Source organism: Microtus oregoni, unplaced genomic scaffold (assembly GCF_018167655.1).
Source record: "Microtus oregoni isolate MIOR12 unplaced genomic scaffold, Mior012 000033F_ref0000390, whole genome shotgun sequence".
NCBI lineage: Eukaryota > Metazoa > Chordata > Mammalia > Rodentia > Cricetidae > Microtus > Microtus oregoni.
In genome coordinates this window covers 15,921,754-15,944,748 of record NW_024543092.1, presented here as the reverse complement: position 1 = coordinate 15,944,748, position 22,995 = coordinate 15,921,754, and the positions used below count along the sequence as shown (strand labels likewise).

Sequence of the window (22,995 nt, the reverse complement as noted above, 5' to 3'; positions counted from 1 at the left end):
GAGAAATATCAGAAGCTACACCCATCAAGTCTCACCAGAAAGACTAGCCAAACATGGGCAAGACAAGAACAACAACATACACAAGTTAAAGTGGTTAGGGGAAAGACTACAAGGCCTCAACCCTGCAGAAAGAATTATAGGAAGGCTGGGAACAGGAGACATAGTCTATCCCAGGGACGAGTACACCAACTGGTTATCTAATACAAACAGGTCAGCCTTGAAAACACATGTATATGAAAATGTGTAATAACAATTAATAAAAAAAAACTCATGAATAAGAGCCCAGGAAGGTGCATGGGAGGGGCAGAAGGAGAAGGGAGGGAGAAATGCTATGATCACAGTTAATCTCCAAAATGAAGAGGCGCTAAGACAGACAGACTGCAGATGAAAGAAGCAATAAAAAGATGAACTAAAATTAGAAACTGGGTCAATCAACATTCTGAAGAAACTTAAAAAAACCCCAACAATTTACAAATCAGCTTTTGGGATAGTTATCACTTTGAAACCAGGCATGATATTGGGAACTTTAAAGTTTTTACTTATTTCCATGTAAATATCCTCAGAATCTAAGAGAATGGCGAGGGAAGATGGCAATCAGCGACAGGGTCTAGATGTGAGGTCTCCAGGACAGGGTGCTACAGCCTCAGCTGGAGATGCTTCTGGCAGGGTTAGAGACAGAAATGAGACGCGCAGAATCCAGATGCCCCCACAATGCCAGAGGAGACACTGATAGCAGGAGGCATGCGGCACGTGACTCTTGGTTCTCTGCTCGGGAGACTTGTGCTGAATGGCATGAACACTGACGGACTGCTGGTCCGGGAGTGGCGGGCACTTACAGTGCCTCTGCTGTCTACGTAGATCTGGGTGTGTGTTCAAGGGGCTCAGGGACCCACAGAGACTCCAAGAGAACCTTTCCAACGCATGGCGCCAGAAAGCACAAGAAAGGAGCTGGGGAGATGGCTCGGGTTCCCTGAGCTTGAGTCTCTAGCACCCACTTAAGAAGCCAGGGGTGCCAGCTTATGCCTGTAGTCCTCTTACCAAGGAGGTGGAAACAGTGGACCCCCGGAACTCTCTGCCTCACCAGCTGGTAGAGATAAACCGCTAGGTTCAATGTCTACTGGTAGATCTTGTCTCAAAATATAAGACTCAAAATAGAGCTGTCGAGAAAGGCATCTGTACACACATGTGCACAAATATGAACATACATACAAAGTGTGAGAAAGGCCTTTTCCATACAATACATGATTGCAATTCTGATGAGGAATTCTGCTCACTTGGAAGAGAAGCTGATACGCAGCAATAGTTGGTAAAGAGAAACATTGTGAGACTAGAAGAGGAATGTGGTAGCAATAGAGACGTTCCTTCTGAACCCAGTCTAAATTAACACCTAAACCTCTGGCTGGGAAGACACCTAAGCGCTAAAGGGCCGATCCTAACTTCCTGAGTTCTGACTCTCCTTTTGAAGCTGTTCACAAAAACATCTCAATGTGTACCGCCCTGGTCTGTTACATGCTTTCCTGGGTACCAGACTAATTTAATTAATAAAATGCAGTTACTGAGAAACAGCACCGCGCAGATCAGTTTCCAAGTTTCTTTTTGTGTGATTCTGCTGACAAACAGCCAAAGACCCTATGGTGTTTGACCACACAAAATACTTGAAATTTATAAAAAGGCAACACTTTGTTACTGCTCTTCTCTTGGCTGTACTTATTGGATTTTGATGATGATGGTATCTGCTAGGGCAGGAGTGGTCCCCAGTTAGGCATGGCTAGCACTCATGCTGCTATGGCAACTCCTCTTTCTGGACAGGGAGAGGAAAACGAGATCTCTATGTAGGTCGGCATGGAGAGAAAATGAAGGTTGGGGCGCTGCTCAACAATTCTGGAAGACTTCACCCAGGATGCCTCCTGTGTTGATCTGATGCTCACACAAGGGCCCCAAAGAACTGCCTCAAGCCACAGAATACATTTTCCAGCACATCACAGCTAGCGGCACCATCAATGCTGCCTGCGGTCCGTGTCCGAGAGGGAAAGTTCTTAGGGGTTCTGCTCCAACCTATCTCAAGGACTAATTAAATCCTCATTACTACCATCTAATTATTCAGATACTGTGGGATTACGCTCAGGAAGTCCCTGCTGGCACGCTAGATGAAAAGGGTTAAACCAGCTGTGTTGGTTTTGCGACTCCAGTTCTAGTGCAGGCCTTCGGAAAGCCACCAGCAGCAACATGAATATTTAACTAGACACCACGGTGAAAATTAAAAGGGGATTCAATTAAAAGGCTTGCAAAAAATTAATTTTGACCTCTCTACATCTGTCAAAATAAATAAGGCTTCCTTCAATATTTTTACCTAATTGCTAATCCAATAAACCAGAAAAGCATTTACTACTTTTATTAGGTTTACAGTGTTTTAGGCGTTAAAACTGTGACCCCTTTAATGTTAGTACTTATTATACTTATTTATCTACTCAGACGACTATTCCATAGTCCAAGCCGTCCTGAGAAATGGGCCACACATTAAGTTTTTCAAATTGCTCTTTAGGAAGTCTAAGAAGTACACACTAAAAATAAAGAAACAAGGCTCCTGCCAGCCTAAATGCCTCTGGGCAGTTTTCTAACATGCTACCCCTATTGGGCGTGAGGTAACATGGTTCTACAGCAAGAGCTGGTTTAAAAGAAGAACAACGAACAGTTTAACTATGATATGTCCCCAAAGCCTCCGGTGTTGAGGTCTTGGATCCTAAGATGGTAGATACAATCACAGTTTGCATAATTGGATCGCGAAGGCTCAGAGTTAGTCAGTAACTTATCCATGGACAGATTCCTAGTTTGATGGTAGTGTTGGGAGGTGATGGGAGCTAGGAAGGAGCTGGGCTTGGCTGGAGGAAGCCTGTCTGTGGAGGGCCTCTCCTGTCTCGTCTATCTGTGCTCCCCGGGTGTCTCGGGGAGGAGTAACGCTCCAGTGTGCCATCTTCTCTGTGACGCTTCACCTCAGCCCCAGTCCATGGAGCCAGCTGATCTTGGACTACAACCTCTGAAAGCCCAAACCAAAACAAACCTTTCCACCTGTCAAATTACTTATATCAGGTCTTTGTCACACCAACAAAAGCTGATAAATACATGTTATTACAGAATATCAAACTCAAGCTTTAACCTTTTTTTAAAAAGAATCGTTCAGTTAGTAAACGCTTCAGCACTGAAGTGTCAATGGAGTGTTAAGTTGGAAAACAGGTGAAAGTGTAGAGAGAGCCCCGCCCAACAGTGGTTCTCACCTTCCTAATGCCGGGACCCTTTAATACAGTTCCTCACGCTGCGGCGACTGTTCCATTGCTACTTCATAACTGTAATTCTGCTAATGTTATTAACTGTAATATAAGTATCTGACAAGCAGGATGTCTGATAGGCGACCACTGTGAAAAGGTCGTTTGACCCTTAAGGGGTCGAGACCTAGAGGCTGAGAATCACTGCCAATCAGCATCAAAGCGTCTCTCTCCTTTCTGGAAGCCATGCTGCCACATCTGTGTGCATGAAACAGACAGCTGTAGTGAGCCAGGCCATCTGCATCCAAGTACAATGTGCGCAAAGGGCTTCACGACCGACGTCCTTTGACAGAGCCACCAGCAGAGAGGAAGGAGCAGAGACTGCAGAACTCAGAATCTCGTCCTTGAGGGTATGTGAGCATTGTAACGGCCTGCAGATACCAAAGTTGTTCAGACCCATGCATGCGAGACCTTGCCATTTGTGAACCTCTTTTAAACCAGGTATGTTGTTTGTTGGTATGAGGAACACGCAGGCTAAGCAGAAGGGATAATATCAGGACAAAAAGCTAAACGAGTTCATCCGACATCGTGAGCCTGGAGGGACTTGGCTCCAGGACACTGCTGTGTCACAGGGACTTGAGGTAGGGCTCAGAAACTGCCTAGAGCACCTTTGTGTGGGCCTGTGTTCAGGTAAGTGCTTACACGGTCCTTGACGTGAGCGGCAGCATGTGTCTGTAGAACACACACAAGGAGCAGAGTTGGGGCTCAAGGTTCCCCTCATCTCATCACAGCACGTGTGAAAGGAAGCCACTCAGCGTGTGTATCTCAGCCCCGAGCCTTGACAACACCTGGGGTCTGGAAGGGAGACATTCTGAAGACAGATACTAGCTATCAAATATGTAAAACAAGTGTTTATTCTATTGTATCAAATGGTGCTAAGAACAAACATTTCTTATAAAATTATAACAAATAAGAAGCTTATTTTCTTTTAATCCCCTTTCTTATTTTTAAAGGAAAATTAACTCCTCTATGTCAGCCCATAATTTAAGAGCTATTTTTGAAAAAGGAAGTTTTAGGGAAGAAGGTTTAGGGAATATGCTCATAAAAGATCTAGCAACTTATTAAACTAATTAGGAACTTGTTACTTGAAGGAAATGGTTGCTACAACCACCCAGACTGTCAGGTAGCCAGCGTATTAGCCAAACCACACTAACGCTAAGAGGGAAGGAAACGACAAGCACAATAATGCCTCTGCAGGGGAAATGCCTACAGCCTGCCCTGCGAACAGATCAGATACAGCGTCCCCACGGATGTCAGGTCTATGCCTGTGTTCCTGTTGTCAAATCTCGCCAGTTTTAAGGGCTGGGAAAATGCTGTGAGGGGCTGTGAGGGTGTCTCTCTGCTACCTAGTATGCTGTACTTACTATTTTAGGGCCTCCAAACAAGAGCTATCTATGTCCTGCTCAGTGCTGGCCTGGTCTGAGTGGATAGGTGCCCAGTGCAGGAAAGATTCCTCTTACTGCCACCTCACTGGCCCAACTTCAGACCCAAGCTGTAAGCTAGGACCAATGAACCATAGCCCCTTTGCATCCCTCACACTGGCAACAGCTGGGCTCTTGTCAACAATCCTGACTAAACCGTGCCCCCCTAACCTCCTGATGAGAAATCTGGGGCAGGCCCAGCAATGGGATTCTTGAGTACACATGGCTCACACACACTTTGAAATTTCAAAGCCATCTCTACCATTCTCCCAGAAGCACCCAGGCGCACCAGCACTCAGAACCAGTGTCTCTATGCCTGCCGATGTGGAAAAGATAAAACCCACCTGACCCACAAACAGAGCAGTCCATACGAAACTAGGTTAAAATCACCCCTGGCCAAGTGGTGATGTGCAGCCCTCTCTACGCCAACCTGGGTTAAAACTGGCTTTCCTTACCCTCCCCCCGGAGCAACAGTACCTTCCCCACCAGGGACAAGAGGACTGAGGGACAAGCCTAAGGGACACCAGGCGTTATGAACACACCATGGAGTGACACGCAGCACCCAGTAACGCCACTGAAGAGATCGCAGACACAAGACAACATCTGTTTTGAAGAATCAGGAAAGCACACACTCCTTTTCTGACCAGGGTGCCACCAACCCTCTAGTGAGGGAATCAATGTGAACTCTACAGTCTACCCCAGAGAGCTGACCATGTGATCTTCCAAGTGGACCCCAGTCTGAAGACCTTACGATTTTATACAAGGTCTTGTTATGTGCTTAAAACCTGTGGGCAAACACCACAGGAATGAGTGATCAGTCAAAATTGTTGTCCTACACACACAGACACACATACTCTCATACACTCACACACGTACAGATGCACACACTTGCAAATACATGAACATGCACACACACATATGCACATACACACAAATGTAGACATTAGTTTCTCAAAATGTGTACAGATGATGTTTCACGATGCATATTCTTTGGCTCTTGAGTCACCCTTGGACAAATGTCACCCAATCTATCAGAAAGACAGCTTCCTCTTCATGATTTCTGTTACATGAAAACTTGTGTTCGTTTGACAAGAAACACGATCTGTGTGGGTGAACGACCTCATCCACCTTGTCTACAGTGGGACTGCTGGGGATGACCCGAGACTCACCTCTTTCCTGTGGCATTGGTGACTGGCTCAAGGCAGGATGGGAACTGGATTCTGACTGGCTCCCTGGCGGTTGGGGAGGCATCTGGCTGCCTGTAAAACACAAGAAGGAAACAGCTTTATACTGAGGATTGATACAGCGACTACAGAAACCAAGATGCAGTTAACAGCTCACTCTCGTGATCACAAAGGCAGAGAAGAAAACTCAGAAAGCAAAGGACTTCTTCTTTCCCCTGTAATATGAAGCAGATAAAGATATTTACCAAAAGCCGTGCTTAAAGACGCAAAAACTGCTGAATGGCTTTTCAAACTCACGGAGCAATCAACCAGTGGCTGCAATCCGACACAGCCTTCACCACATCCCAGAAACTCAAGACGGCCAGCCAAACTTGGCTCTGGAGTCTGAACTCAGCCCCACAGGATAAGAATGAAAAACGGCTGGCATTCACTCACCGGTATAGCCAATCAATATTGTAACATCAATTTCTAATAAGCAATCAGAGACTCACTAAGACACACAAAGAGGGAGGGATATTAGCACTTAAGAGGGGCACTGCCCCGCCACTGTTGATTTCTGTTGCTGATACAGCAACAGCATTTATTTAATTCCCAGTAATTTAATGTTCATTCAATTATTTCTTCACATATAATGCAAGTTTCTTGAGGTGAGAATCACGTCTTTTCCGTCCTCCCTCCCTTTGCATGAAGAATACACAATAACTCATCATCTCAGAATACAAAATAAAAAGACACTTATTTTATTGGTAAGAGAGAGACACCAATCACGTGGAGGCTTGATGCATAATTTTGAACTAAGCATCACGCAGGTCCTTACACAATTAAACTCCCTTCCTGGCCTGGAGGTTTAGATGCATTTCTAAGGCTAAAGACACAGCAGAATTCAAAAGTAATGAATTTAACACCGCCCTCAAGGCCCAAGCACTCACAGCATGGGGGTATTGCTATTTCATGCTCTACCTTATCCCTCTGTTACAATGAATATGAAAGAGACGCCCCCAACACACACACAACTTCCCCGCATTCCTCTGAGTGGTGGTCACGTGATCAGGACAGAAGACATTAACTATATGTTGATTCCACAGGTCCTGTTCTCCCATAGCCAAATACACTACTGACAAGAATCGCTGCTGAGTAGAGACAGAAACTTCAAGATCGCCACCAATTCAATCCACTGGAGGTTGCAAGACACACATGAATGTATCTCTTGGAGTCTGCGGGGACTGCCACAAGTAACTCTAATAATAATACCTGCACAGGCTAGCAAATGGAAGGCAGATGATTTCCACCGCAGGTAGAAGGAAATACGTTACGAAAGCATGACTGTAAAATAATCCTCAAGTTCTTATGGGGGGCTTAGGCACCCCACTTTTAGAGAATATAAAGCTTGGTACATATTTCTGAGTGTTTCTTTGTTACACTCAGGAGATACCTTGAACCACGAGGAGCCCCTAGATGTGCCCACCCAATAAAAAAGACGACTTATAAATAGCCCAGTGTGCACCAACTGGCATTATCTTAGGAGGCATCCATAGTAACCTAATATTAATACCAAATAATTACCTGTACAGTCAAAACATTTAACATTCTGGTCTAAAACAACTCCAAGGGCAAACACTGGTCATTGACGCGGCTATAGATCTACAAAAATTGCTTTGTAGCCACTGCGGGTTGCATGCTTCCTATGAAATGAAATGCCCCATGGCCCCAATCTATAGTCCATTTAGAAATTTAAAGCACTCTGCAGCCAAACTCAGACTTTTAAAAGCGTCACTGGGGAATGAGCTGCCGCAAGACAGTAAGCGCTTCCATTATAATGTTCGCTTCTGCATGACAGGCTGGACTCATAGGCTCACATTGAGAAAACAAACAGCAGTTCTATGTCAACACAGGGCAGTATGGCTTCACTGTGCATGCCCGAGGCACTGCTCTCCCTTACGATGCACCAAGCAAAAATAAAAGGCTGCAAGAAACTCACGCCATCATGCATACAGCATCGCCACATAAACCACTGCTGTGGGCTACCTAGTGCAATGGAAGGGTGATGTCCCTTCATAGCAACGAGGAATGCACACATTAAATTTACCCTCTGAACAAAACAACCAGCTGTTTAATGTTGAAGAAAAAAGTTTACGCCAGTTTCCCTGCTTTCACCCTCTTTTCCTTAGCCTCTTCCATGACTATTGTGTAACTGTGATGCCTGTGTGCATGCGGGGACAACTGCATAACTGCTGTTACAGCAGTAACATACATGTGGAGTGGAACACAGGAGAACTCGCTGTGTCCACAGGCCAGAGAAGGAAATCCAGAGCCTTTAATGAACTGAATAAAGTAAATCCTTCAAATCTGTGGGGCTTTATATATGCTAATTTTAAGTATACTCTTTCAGAGTTTGATAATTATTTCAAAGGAGGACACGACCATGTAAGGTAAACAAGTCACACTTAGGAACTCCAACCTCCATAATTCAATCTGAACCGTATTTCAAAGCCAGAGGCTGCTTCCTTTGTTATGCCCCAGGTTTCACTATCATCTGCATCTGTAATGACATAAGCACAATGGGAAAATCCAACAGGACACCACCACTGCAAATGAGAACCAATCCCACCATTCCCACCTATGTATTTATTAGCTGACAGCTGTAAACACCTCTGTGGAAAAGGGTGCAGCAATTTAAAGTGAGGCGCCGGTAAGTCACCTTAGCTTCTACTTTTGTTTAGCTGAAACACCAAGAACAGTCTATTGTCACCTTACACCCAGAACTCATGGATGCATCTTATGCAACTATAACGTAATTATGTAGGCATATATCTACAGACCTTATTTGAATTGGTCAGTTTTTCCAGTAAATGTGCTGTTTCTAGGATCATCCAACGTTGCTTTAACCATGTCCCCCACTGTCCCCTTAGTGTTTCCCAGTCTTCCCTGACCCCTCATATATAATCTAGACACTTTGGGAGTGTCCTAATGAATTGTTTTGTATGATGCTGCCCTGTCAGGGTAAGACATTTGCATCACTGAAAACGAGGACATACATGAGAAGTACCACATCCTTCTCCTTCTCCGTGCACCCTATCATGGGGGCAGGACACTGATGCCACATCCTTCTCCGTGCACCCTATCATGGGGGCGGGACACTGATGCCACATCCTTCTCCGTGCACCCTATCAAGGGGGCGGGACACTGACACGTTCCATTTCTGTTCATGTGGATTGCATGATCTGGCTGGCGTTCGCTTCGGGGCGTTCACTTCCCTTTTGAGGTTTATCCAAGTCTCATGTCTCCTGAAACTTTCACCTGCTATTTTCAGCATCTATTAGAAGCTCCTGCCTATGAGGTTTACCACAAGGATATCTTATCTGCTAATGGTGACTCCCTATTTCCCCTTTGCCTTCCATGTGTGTTAACCAGATTTCTATATTTCCCAAACTCAAGCTTTAAAGACTTGGTCTCTGACCCATGGCACTTCTGGGAAGTGGTGGACTCTGAGGAAGGCCTCTGGTTACTAGGATAACAGCTGATAAGGGAATCCTAAGATGCATGCCTCCTGTTCTTTCTTTTGCTTCCTGGTCACCAGCAAATGAGCAGTCTATGATGTAATACCCAACTTAGATCCAAAGCAACAGGCACCTTAACACACATCTAACTTTCCAAACTCAGGCCTAGCAGCCCCCTTTTCTCCTGTTGTCTCATGTGGGATCTGTCACAGCTATGGGGAGCTAGTGCACTTCCATGACCAACAGGAAGTAAGCCATGCTGTGAGCTGAATGAAATGGAGGCAGATTCTCCCGATGTGGGCTCCAGAGTTGGTTCCTGGGCTCTATTGCCAGGTCTCCCTCTTCTCACTAAATACGGCCTTTTTTTTTTAGGACCACCAGAGGCTTCAGGCTCATCTTGGAATTGTCTTGTCTGTCACTTTTAGAAATCCTGGTTCCTGTTTCTGGTGACAAGCTCTAGGACTTAGCTCCAGGTTTCAGGGAGGCTCACAATTAATGGTATTCTAATGCTGTTAACTCTCCCAGAGGACAGAGGCATATCCCAACCCATGTATCACATAAACTGATATGCCAATGTGTATATGTATAAAGACTAGTTTTTATACACATCTCCAATTCCAGTCCCAAACTAGAGAACATTTGAGCTTCTTACCAATAACCTCACCAATAGAAACAAACTCAAATTGATCTAAATCAACCAATTTTCTTAAATTACAGACATTAAAAATCTAACAGTGTCGCTGTTCCATTTGCTCACCAGGCTGGCAGCACGTGCTCTGGCATGGGGGCTGCTTCTAAAGTCAAAGTTAAAAACGTGCAGAGTCACTCCCTCCTACGCACACCGGCCTGTAAACTCCAGTTCCTGGGGACGTGAAGTCATCTTTTAACCTCTGCGGGTCCCAGGCACAAACGGGGTATACTACATAAATGTAGGCAAGTATCTATCTGAATACAATGTAAATAAACCATTCATAAAAAATCCCACCCTTACTCTAGTGATTTGACAGGCTATCATTTCACTGACGAATTTGTCATATATCTAGTCTAGTTTTGGACTCTCTAACAAAATACCTGTACTGGGGGATAGTTTTATTTTATTTTTCTTTCTTTCTTTCTTTTTTAATAGACTTAATTCACTTTATTTTTCTTGTATAAAAACCCTTATATGATAGCCACAGCTGGACCTGGATCCTCTGAACAGAGACTCTGATGTGGGTTTTCACAAGATGCTCAGTGAATTCCTAGTAAGGAGACTTGGTGAACATAGAATCTTTCCAGAGGTTGGTAGGTCTCAGAGATGGCATCAAAAGTGGCCTTGGCACAGTTGCTCTGGGTGGGAGTGCAGCCCCTGGCTGATGTGTAGCAGACATCAGTACCAGCTATCATCAGTAGCTTCTTGAGCACAGGAGCAGAGACTATGCCATTGCCTCTGGGGGCAGGGATGAGACTCACCAACAGAGCGCCACAGCGGCCTGTCACTTTGCACAGAACAGTTGAGACTTACCAGTCTTGTTCCCCTAGTAGCCTCTCCGCACAGGGATAATGGAATGCTTGGTCCAGATAATGGCCCCTCCCAGGAAAAGTCAATAATCTTGGGTTTTTTAGTGGGCAGGGAGAACAGGTAGATCTCCTCCAGGGATTGATCTTCATGTCCTTAACCTGGCAGCCCAGCTTGGTGACAGGGATTCAATTCTTGTCTTCGGTTTTATCTCCAAGAGCCCCGAGGCCTCAACCAGAGCCATGGCTTCGACCACAACCGTGGCACCTAAGACCACTGACAAATCCTATACAGATTTGTTGCAGCCCCCTAATCCTGGGACCCCGGGGCCTCCTGGCCCTCCTGCTCTACTGGCGTCATCCGCCATTTGGCATTTTCCAGAAGAAGAAGAAAAAGTGCGTTTTTTTTTCTCTACTTGTTATTCTGTCTTTAACTGAATTCTCTCTGTTACATTGCTGATATTAATGGAAGTGCATCCTTGCCTCATTTGTATCCTATGTAGAAAAGCCTTGCAAGGTTGTCCACAATATAACCAACTGTCCAACCTGATGACTGACCGCTGCTTCCTTCTCTTTTTAAAGTCATGACTGGGGATTGGATTTTTGTTAAAGATTACATTCCCCCTTCCATTTTATTTTCATGGTCTATAATATAAATAGAAGTGTTACTACGGAACCACTCAGACTTTCTGGGATAAACGCCATTTAGCTAACATATAACTAGATTCTGGTACAATATTTCCTTTCTAAATCCATACTAACTAGATTTTTGAGGGTAAATTTTCTAATTAAAAGCAGGCAAAACAGACAATAAAGTATTTTTAGTATAATAAACAAGATATTGTGACTTCATACATAGTTTAGAGACAACTGGCCAATATGTACATTCTGGCATATTGGCACATGTCTAGTAAGCATGCTTTATAGGCAATGGGCTAGTTAATAATATCTATGTGGCCGTGATGCTGATATGATTCTTTCTGATCATCATAGAAACCAGGCTCTGGGCACGTCTGCGAGGGCTTTTCTAAATTAAATGGACTGAAATGGGAAGCCCCACCCTAAGTGTGGGGGCACACTCGAGGGCTGGGGCCCAGGACTGAATACAAAGCAGAAGAGGCACCGGGTAGCATGCATCTCTACTTCCTGGCTGAGGAGGCCATATGACTAGCCACCTCAGGCTCCTGCCACCAGGCCTTCCCAGCCACTCGAGCCAGAACAAAGCCTTCTCTTCTTAGTGGCTTTGGTAAGTATTTTGTCCCAGCAGCAAGAGAGACAGCTAATACAGGAGCTCGGCTGCAGAGCAGCAAGGTGTGGAATGGTCTGGCTCGGTCACTACGACAGGCATGGTTCTCACTAGTGGACACTGCGATTAATACTCGCATGTTTACAACTTACTCCTCTCTTACAACAGTGTGAAACCCACAAGAACAGGGGCCCTGTTTGCGTCACTCTTTGCTACATCTCCAGAAGCAGACACACAGTGAGCATTCAATACGTATTTGTTGACGAACGAATAAATGGCTGCTTATTCCAGAAAGCAAACTCAGACTAATAGCTAATTAGATTTTTATGAGTTAACAGTAATCATGTAATTTTATCTTGTTATTCTAAATCAGGATTAGGCAACCATTTTTTTTTTTTTTTTTTTTTTTACAAACTGGCAGATAGTAAATATTTTAGGCTTTGCAGACCATATGTTCTCTGCCACAACTACTTAACTCAGTGATTGTGGATGGTTTAAAAGCAGCCACTGATGATACATGAAGGGGTAAAAATAGAACTATACTTATGACACTGTGTGACGCCCTGGAATCGCCCCACAGGCTCAGTTAGCTTGCTCTTTATAAATGATTCTATAAGTAAGAAGCAGGCAGGACAGTTGTGCTGAAAAGCTAATAAACATCAGGTAGTGTTTAGCAAGAGCAGCCTGGCCAGGCAACCCATCACGCCCTCCCTCCCATATTCAACACAGAGGCTTGTGTAAACACAGCAGTGTGCTGTACAGTTGGAAGGAGGACACACTGGCTGGGAAGACTCAGAAAGCTAATGATGCCTCCTGGTCTCCGAGGTTCCGAGATTCACAAGGTCCCTTTGCAAGGTTATAAAAGCAGTAAAGGATTTCTGCGTGAGAGGAAATCCCCCATGGAGCCGCCCGCAAGCTGTGTATAGAGGTCCAGGGATTCCACTTTTCTGAGCCACCGACATGCTGGGGTGAGCTTTTTGGAGACACGGCTGCCTTTGAGTCACCATGCTCCTACAAGTCACCTTCATAGGCTCACTAGGTCACTGAGCTACACTTGGTGGACTTGTTTCTTTGGTCTGTTGTCGGTAGCCTCTCTGGGGTTAATCGATGCCTATTCATCCTTTCCCAGAAGTCACACAATAGCCTGGTTTAAAACCTCTGCAAGCCAGATTTCCAGCAGACTCAGACCTCCTTGGTAATCACAATAAGGGTAGGTCTAAGAGCTAAATTATTTTCTCAGCTCTTTGATCAAACAAAATAGAAGATAAACTATCGATGAGATCTCACTGTGCATATTAGACTGATCAGCGTTGTGTTGGGATGACAGAAGATAAACACAGTGAGCAGGCTGTCAAGGTACTCTATTGAGGGTACTAGAACATCCTTGGGCTCTGCCTCCCCCAGTCATACAGCATACAGGATCAAGAACCGAATCATAGCAGCCTTGGGGAAAAATACCATCCAGCCCCAGAGAGAGAGAGAGAGAGAGAGAGAGAGAGAGAGAGAGAGAGAGAAACAGAGAGAGAGAGACACAGAGAGAGAGACAGAGAGAGAGAAAATGAGAATGTGTAAGGGGTGTGTGTATCTATGTGTGTTTGTATGTGGTGTGTGTGAGAGGATGCATGTGTGTGTGTGAATATGTATGTGTAAGTGGGTGAGTTTATGTATATCCACACACATGTTCCATGACTCATGTCTGGAAGTTAAAAGACAGTTTGCAGAGGCTGACTCTCTGTTTCCACTATGCAGTCCCCAAGGACCAATTCCGGCAGCAGCCTCAGTAGCAGGTGCCCCTGACTGAGCTGCCTCACCAGCCAGGAGTTTGCAACAGAATTCAAGCCTTTGTCACTATGCACCTACATGTGCTAAGAACCTCAGAGGCGACTAGCCAACAAAACTGCCCAGATTATTGTGATTTGTCCATCATTTCAGATATTAGAAGAGCAATCTTTTTGATTACTGGTAGAATATCATTAAGAATACTCAGGGTTTGTTATTTGGGGTGTTCTGTTAAGACATTTTATATATCAAACCCTAGCTACTCCAAGTTTGTCTCAGAAGTTACAAGCCTTTATCTGGACACTGTCCTGCCTTATGCCCCCTCCTCCCTCTCCCGTGTGTGTGTGTGTGTGTGTGTGTGTGTGTGCGCGCGCACGTGCGCGCACACACACGCATGTATAGAGGCTCCAAGGACACATGTCAGAGGACAACTTCCAGGAACTGGTTCTCTCTCCCCACTGTCTGGGCTCTGGCATCAGATTAGGTCCTCAGGCCTGGCAGGAGCTTTGCCCACTGAGCCATCTCACCTGACCTTTTTTGCCTTCTGCATTTTCCTTTGCCCAAACTCACACAGCAGGAAGACTGAAAGGGGAGAATGGATTTCCTGCAGAAAATTGCAGTCAGTGTCCGTCCACTCTTCAGACTCCTTTATTTCCACACTGACTACCTATCTGTGTTTCGAAAGCTGAACACTGGGTGCATTTACGGTTGGTGACTTTCAGCCATAGCAGTAAGAAGGGAAGAAGGATTCTCTGTGGCTCGTGCTAGACTTGAGGCTGACTGGATAGGAAGGCTCATCATGTGGCATACGGGGAGCAGCGGCGAGCCTGTTGCACACTGACTCTAAGAACCCAAGCTCTGGCCAGACTCTCTCAGGCACCTGCACTTTGGTTTGCAGAGCTATTTTTCTCAATTACAAAAAAATTGTGAGAATACACCGTTGTTTACTTGCCTTCTAGATTCAAACAGAATCTTTCCTATTACCATCTTTTAAAAAAATCACATTTTATTTATTTATTTGGTGTCTGCCTGGGTTGGGGGGGCGCATGGGTGCCAGAATGCACATGTGGCAGTCGGGGAACAACTTGCAGGAATTGGTTCTCTGCCTACAGCGTGCGGGTCAGGCGGCCTGAGCTGGAGCCACCAGGCTGGGCAGCAAGCGCCTTCGCCTGTGGAGCTGTCCTTGCGGCCTGTCACCTTTTTAACTTCCCAAAGTCCACTTTACATTTGCAACATGAAGTCAGTTTAACAGTTGGTCATCTGATGCCCAGAGCCCTGCAGTGTGGAAAGTTTCATACCGAAATTCTGAGGCATAGAAACTACAAAGGCCTTGCAAGGCATGAGGTAAACTCAACCTGAGACTTGAAGGCCAAACACAGGCTGCAGATTTGACCGCTTAGGCCACTTGGTGCTCTGACTTTAGGCAGACCAAGTCCGAGTATTTTCCATGTCAGGTCATCAGCATGAGACTATCAACTTTAGTCTGGGCTACCTTGGTGACCGGGGCTTCAGGGGAGGTGCAGCCTCTCCTGCTGACAGGCACTGTGGCTCACCCTGTCGAATTACTCGACACACCAGCTTTGTTCAGTTTCTGTGCTCTTTCCTCTCAGTAACTGGGGGAAGAATGAAAAGTATGTCGGAAAACAAGTGGCCATTGAAGAAAAGGTAAATGTGGAGGCATGCTTATAGGCTTCCTCAGTAAGGCCCCGTGTGATGGCATCAACAGGAGGTGGGCGGGATAAGCGGCATCATAGGGGCCACGTCTATCTTGGGGAGTCAGTTTGGAAGATACTCCTTTGGGTGTCTAACAATGCATGCAACTGACTAAACTACCATACTAAAAATGTGATTGTACTCTCATCAAAACACAATCTTTTCAAGAGCTTTCCAGCTGGGGTGCAACTCAAAGTCTGCATTTGGAAAAGTGCATTGGTGGCGGGGTGAAGAACATGCTTGGATAGAATGCTGCTCACCCATAAGGTAGCATCTTGATGTTGATTTAAAAAGATTTTAAAGTGGTAGGTTCCAAGTCTGACTCACGCACAACTCCAGACATGAAATGCAGAAGCGCCACCCACTAAATCTGCTCTAATCCTCGCTTTGATGTGTGTGTAGGGGGAGGGGGCAAACAGAGCAGGCAGTTTGTATTTCTCTCACCAGGACAAATTAACGGAAACAAAACCTAATTTTCCCCTTCTCTTACCCATTCTTATTCCTCTTCAATATTTTTTCTCTTTCTAAGATTCCTTTCTTTTTGTTTGAGCAGCTTACTATTTGGCTGCCTTGTGAAGAACCGGGTATAGTGACAGATGAAAGGCTCGCATTCAGCATGTAATTCAGAGTAAGGGGGAGATCGACTGCTGCGCGGTTAAGATTCTAACAACCTTGCAATTTTGTACAGTCGTTTCCCCCACCCGTTCTTTTGAAGAAATCTGCCTTTATTCTGCTAATAACTAACCACAGTTGCAGCAGCATGGATCCGATTAGCAGTTCTTATGATACAAAGGGGACAAGGGAAAAAAAAACCGTGAATGGGGTTGCCAATTTGTCCACCTGGACCCCCAGGAGAAAGATTAGCTGACGCCTGCCTGCTCCCTTTCTTCCCCTTGATCCCGCTCTCTGCAGCGGGATGAGGACAGGGGCTGTGGGAGCCAGGTACTCTCTGCTTTAATCCAAGTTGTGTCGCTTCCACACCTCCTTGCGACACTCCTGCCTGGGTTCCCACACTTGGTGACAACTCTGCTTGTAAACATGAGCAGCTATGACAATGCCATGCAGCCTGGGCTTGCCCTCAGCCACTGTACACCCGACAGCCCATACAGCACAAGAGAGGGAAGGCAGGCAGTGGGGGTGCTGCAGGCACAAAGGGCCATGTTCTAATACAACACTCACTCGACAGGCATGGTGACACTACTGGATGAGTCAGGAGGGAGAGAAAGCTGTACAGCTTGGGGGCACTAGAATCTGAGTAAGGAGACCAACAGATTAAAACACAGGACTGGAGGGACAAAATGGCTTCTCAAGGAAAGGCACTTGCCGTGCAAGTCTGGTGACCCGAGTTTGAGTTCTTGATCTGGATAAAGGTAGAGAAAAAGAACCGACTCTGCAAAGACCTCCACACATGGGCCATGCGTGTGCCCTTAGCTATATGTATCCACACAATAATAAATTACTAAAACCACAGTTTCTATTCTAAAGTATAGAATCAACTTCTGCTAAATATAGAATTTATGTGTTTTAATCAACTTTCTGAAAAATGTAAAAATTTATTGCATTTGTAACTACACTAATAGTTTATTTTTGTGATAAAATGTAAAACTTCTATACCCTTGACATAAAACTACACTGACTTAGTTTGTGGTATGTGTACATGTGTGTGCACACATGTGTTGGAGAACACCAGGGGCTGTTTTGTATTTTTCCACCTCATTATTTTAGACCAGGTCTCTCACTAGAGTTTGAGCACCCCGATTCGGCTAAGTTGACAGGCCAGTCAGCTCCAGGGTCCACTGGTCTTTGTCTCCTCAGTGTTAGAATTACAGACTGTGTGTCACCAAACTCAGTTTTTTACATGGGTTCTAGGGGTCCAAACTCAGGTCTTCATGTTTATGGGACAAGCATGAGAACGAACTATTTCTTTCTGGTTGAGGCAGAGTCTCATGTAGTCTAGGCTGACCCTCAACTTGCAAAGGAGCTGAAGCTCAATCCAAAGGGCTGGGATTTCTAGCACAGACTACCATGCCTTGTTTACATGGTGCTGGAGAGTCTAGGGCAAACACTCAGCCAACTGAGCTGCAATCCCAGATCCAAAACTACTGTTAAAAGCCAAGTGAAAGTTCAGCATTGTACTGCTTTTGGAAACTCAAGCTACTGACTGAAATCTCCAAAACTCATGGGGTCTGCCTAACACCCTACAGCTCACACTTAAAGCTAATAAACATCTAAGTAACTGTTCTGATGTCTCAGTTCAGAGTGTGCCATATGCCTGGTGCCTCAATCAATGGCTTTTGAAGAGAAGGGAAACATACAGTGAAACTCGGGGCAATGGGCAACTGAACCCTTCAACAGTGCAGCCTACCACGAGGGCGTCTGGGTAGGCTGACTCATCCAGCACAGGCTAAAATGGTGGCAGCTACGTGAGGAGCAGTGGTTGTGCTCTTGGGAACACTATGAGTTGTGCCCAGGTTACCAGGAGCCTCTGATACAGGGGACAATTTGAGGATGCATGATGAGACCAAAAGGACATGGAGAAGAAGATACACAGAATGAGCTGCAGCCTCATGCATTTGCCATTAATGCTTACTTTAGGTGTTAGCTAGTTATTTATCAAGAGTGCTCTCAAAATAGCCCATCTCTTCCAAATAGCAGGAGCATATTACTTTCCTGTTGCCAAGGCAGAGATTTAGTTACTAGCTTAATATTTCACCTCAAAATGCTAATGCATTTGAACAATCAGAACTAGGCAAGGGCCTTCATACATGAAGACCTGGCTTCTATCGACAAGCTCAGAACTAGGTTTTCACACAGAATGATCTATCACAGTTGAGACTCTTTCAAGAGGGGAAAAGAATGACCAAATGATAGGGGAAAACACCAAAGCACAGGAAGCTGGCTTCTTTTCTTGGACTCCCTTTTCTCCTTTCAGAACTGGCATTCTTAAATTTGGCCAACATCTATTGAGCGCCCCCTGCTGGCCATGCCCTGTGCTCCACCCTCGATGTACAGGGAAGCGTTCCCTCTCACAACTGCAACACCCAGAGGAAGGCAAAATCTGCACAGAAGAGGTCAGCAGCTACTTAGTAAAGAAGGAGACTCTATCTGGGTCTTGGCGATGGATGGAAGGTGCACACTATATGCTATTCAGCTTTGAGCAGTACAGAAACAGGGAAATCTGTCCCATGACCTTTTCTAAAGACAAAAATAGAGAGGAAAGGGGAGGGGAGTGAAGGGAGAGGAAGGAGAGAAGATAGACCAATACACTAAGAACCGAGGTTTAACGTGCTAAAAGGGATGCCTTTTCTTTCTTTCTCTCTTTTTTTCTTTCTTCTTCTTCTTCTTTTTTTTTTTGGTGGAATGGACTCAAAGTAACAATTATGAAGGTGGCGACTCCAGCACTAGCTGACTCTGGCATGAGGCTGGAGCTGCACCCTATTATAGATTCTGCACTGTGAGCTCATAACCTAGGTGTAGCATGACTTCTAATTGATCTTAATAAATAAAACCTGGAGTCAGATATGGGGTGAAAGTTACCGGACTCCTCAGACTGAAGGGGTGATCCTTTCGCTACAGATCCTCAGACCGCATGCTCACACTGAATCCTCAGACTGCAATGAGCTCCTGTCTCCTTCAGTTGTACGTTCTTCTCTCCGCCCAGCCACATCAGTCCTGTCTCCATCTCCCTGGTGCTGGAATTAAGGTGTGGGCCACCACTGCCTGGCTCTGTTTCTCTCTGGGACTGGATCAATCTCATGTAGCCCAGGGTGCCCTTGAATCCTGGGATTAAAGGTCTGGGCCACCACCTCCTGGACTCCTGGTTTAGCTCTGCACTCTGATCTTCAGGCAAGACCATGACACTTCTACCTGCTCACCCTCTAGTGGTCTCCCACGGCAGTTAAAACTGCACATCCCAATCTTACAACAGTTTCCCGTATCCATTGGAGGATACACTCCACAAGCTTGAGCAGATGCTCTAGACCACACAAGACGTTGAGCCTTATACATTGGTATTTTTCTTATATATAGTTTGATATACTTTTCTCTTTAGTAGGCATAGTAGAGATTAACTATAAAAATGAAGCAAAATAATTATAATATGCAGGCCTTCTTCAGTGAGGCAGGACCTGTCAATCAACCTCTCTAGCCAGCTTGCTCTGAGGCTCCCTGTACCTGGGTTCTGGGGATCTGAACTCCAGTCCAAATGCCTGACTGCCGAGCTGTTTCCTGGGATAACCACACTTACTTATGTACTTCATATCTGTCTTACTTCATGAGAACAGGGACCTCCACATGCAGGTTCAGTGCATTTCCCTGAGTTTCTAAAGAAGTCCAGTCTACTTTGGGGAACAAATGAACCAAGGAGGTGCCACAGGACGCAAGGACCTGAGCAGTTGGGCCGACCAGGCTGTCACAGGCTACACCTGTGCAATCTGAACCTCCTGTGCAGCAAGCTTCAGTGAGGCCACACTCCTGGCTTTCTGCTGTGCACAGCTAGAGCAGTTTCCACGTACAAACCCTGATGTCACTTTCTGTTTGGAAGGGAAAGTGTCAACACTAACAATCCCTGGTTATACCATTTATAAACATGCAGATGCGAATTATTAAAGATTAATGCATTTCAGGATCGGTGTCGGCATTCCGTTTGTCTCGTGCCGCAGTCAATGCTGCTCTCCATTAGTCAATGACAACCTCCATCATCCTGCTATGGGAGAGAAATCAAAGGTGCAAGCATGTGAATGAGACTAAGTGATGAAATTGATTAGCACCAGACCGAACGGCTATAATCAATCAGCACATCACAATACTCCCGGGTTGGGGTTATCAGAAGATGGGGAGAGAGACCTAACATCCCTTCCACATCAACGACTTACTCCATTTTAGAAGAACATTCAGACAGAAGAGTTTACGAACACCATGACTCTAAACTATTCATTTAGACACTAGTTCCTAAAATGTAGCAAAATGGATTTTAAAACTGTCTTCTAGGCTTCAATTAGGTCATACAGCTTTGTACCCCTCTAGTCCTGAGTCCTCAGCAGGTCAATGGCAAGGGTGTTTCCAGAGGCTGTGTGCGGCTGTGAAGGCATGCACCCCTGACAGTCCACTGCGCCCCAGAAATGAACGAGGAGTCTGACCCACTTCAGCAGACAATGCAGTGAAGAACACACAGACAGGTACCAGAGGTGAGGGATGAGGGAGGCAAGGTAAGGGGGGATAAAAAGTCGGGAGGGAATGACATTGGAGAAGTTCCCAGTGTCCTCACAGTCCCTGAACATGGATGGAGGGGGAGAGAGACCTAACTTCAAAGGGGTTAGAGGAACTGAAGACCCGAATCTTTGGAAAGTAGAAGCCACACTCATCTTCCAGCCAGGAGACTGCCAGGCCGGGGGTAGTCACAGGTGCCAGAGGGCAAGGCTGGGGTGTGTGTGTGTGATCACCAGTACAGAGCCCTTTCTCATGGAGCGAACCTCGGTATGAACTGTTACATGTTCCGGTCTGCTAAGGGGAGGCTGAATGTCACACTTGCCCTACCCAAGCTCTCCAGGGCTGCACACCACCTCTCAAAACCAAATCCGTTTCTGCGTCTCTCGCTGTTGCTAAGCATCATTTGTAAAAGATGGGAAATTACTGCTTTGTTTAACACGCAAATATTTTACATTGTAAGGGGAAAAAAACCCTGGCTAAGTTCTCTCAGTCTGTAGAAATGCTGAATTGATGTTTTCTGTGCTGCCACAGATTAGAAACATGGATATATCAATGGCACTTTGTGTTTAATTTTTTTTCTTTTGCTTGCTCAGTTTGCCAATAAGCAGCATGCATTCCCCTTGGAACAAGCTGTCACAGAATTTCTACCTCCAGAGAAGCCAAAAAGGATCATGTGCTAGATGCTGGGACATGAGCGAGCAGGTAGGAGGCTAGTGCAGACACAGAACGGTGCTGCTGTTCCTGCAAGGCCACATACAGCCTCATACTTGCAATCCTGAAAGAAAACTGGCCCAGAAACATTTACACACAGAAAAAAACCCATGTTTATTTACTTAGTTCTATTAAATATAAATTAAAAATGTGGATAATGTGTTTCCGCATAATGGGCTTGGCTTGAGCCTTGAAAGACTTAATCTATGGAGAAAGGACTAAGCAAAGGGAGACACTGGTTTGCCCCCTCTGCTGTGCACCTTATAGACATTCATCTCGTCAAACATCAGGAGTGGTTATTTGCTCTCAGAGGATACCTGCTCACCCTGGCCATGACTACTCCACGCTGCCATCCATCCTTCTCTTCCTGGCTTTAGCATCCTTTCTAATGTTTGACCAGAATGTCTTCTTTGTGTTTGCAGCTCTAGAAGCCACTTGGAATCCTGCTGAGGAGGGACTGGTGTTGTTTTAAATATCACAGGGCAGCCCAGCAACTTGTATCCCCCGTGCCACTATCCTTTTTAAAACATGGGCATTTGTTGTCTGAGGGCCAGCTAGATGAACAATTCACCCTGCAGGAGCTGAAATGACAGAGCTCAGTTCAGGAATGAGGTCAAACTCTAAGGAAAAGGAGTTCCCAGAGCACAGAGCATCTCTGGCCAAGCTTCCTTTGCAAGCTCTATTTTAGCAAGCTTTTGCAAAGAACAGAAACTAGAGGCCTTTGCCAGGCATAGGGGTGTCACCTCCTGGGAAGGGGACAGGTGTGCAGGAGCTCTGTGTGTGTATGCACACGCATGCGTGTTTGCACACACACCAGCTGCAGAGCGAAGGGGGCTTACTGAAAAGGAAAGAACGTACAGAAGGGGAGGGGCAGAGGGTAGCACTTAAAAGATTTGAGTCAAGGTCCCTCCTCACTAGATTCTTCTCTCAAGCTCTCTGGACTCTTGCTTGACCTCATCTGGACAGCTGGCAGTCAGAGGGGAAGGTGAGCAAGCCACCTCCATCAGCAAAACATACAGAAACGCTTATACAATCAGAAAAACAAACACACACAAAAACAAAAAAGAAAGCAAAAATGGGTAGGAGGGATTTGGCCTTTGTATTTGGTAAAACGCTGTTTTGCTCTTATGGCTAGGAAGATATGTCTCTGATTTATCTTCCTATAGTAAAAACCAACACCACACGAGAAAGGCTAGAAAGCCATGCCCCTTTGGTGAGGCACTCATGTGAACACCTAACTTTGTAGTTTTCTGTCCTAGCCTATTCCCATCCGTGGCCGTCTGCAGTCAGATAAGAGCGACTTAACTCTACCCACAGAGGACCGTGGGCAGGACACCCTGAAGTTCACACCCCTAAACACCCATGAACAAAAGCAGAGAAGAGGGGTAAACACTGCAAACGCTGAAGCTGCACAACAGC

At 45.6% G+C, this 22,995-nt stretch overlaps 1 protein-coding gene across 3 annotated transcripts in view; it reads right to left on the bottom strand.

Moving 5' to 3' along the window:
* Positions 1-22,995, bottom strand: part of Arid1b (AT-rich interaction domain 1B) — a 348,435-nt gene that overhangs the window by 70,111 nt on the left and 255,329 nt on the right. For all 3 annotated transcript variants that reach the window (XM_041679956.1, XM_041679957.1, XM_041679958.1), the window contains one exon: positions 5,911-6,000. In XM_041679956.1, coding sequence (XP_041535890.1) covers positions 5,911-6,000 — 90 coding nt within the window. The remainder of the gene's footprint in view (positions 1-5,910; positions 6,001-22,995) is intronic.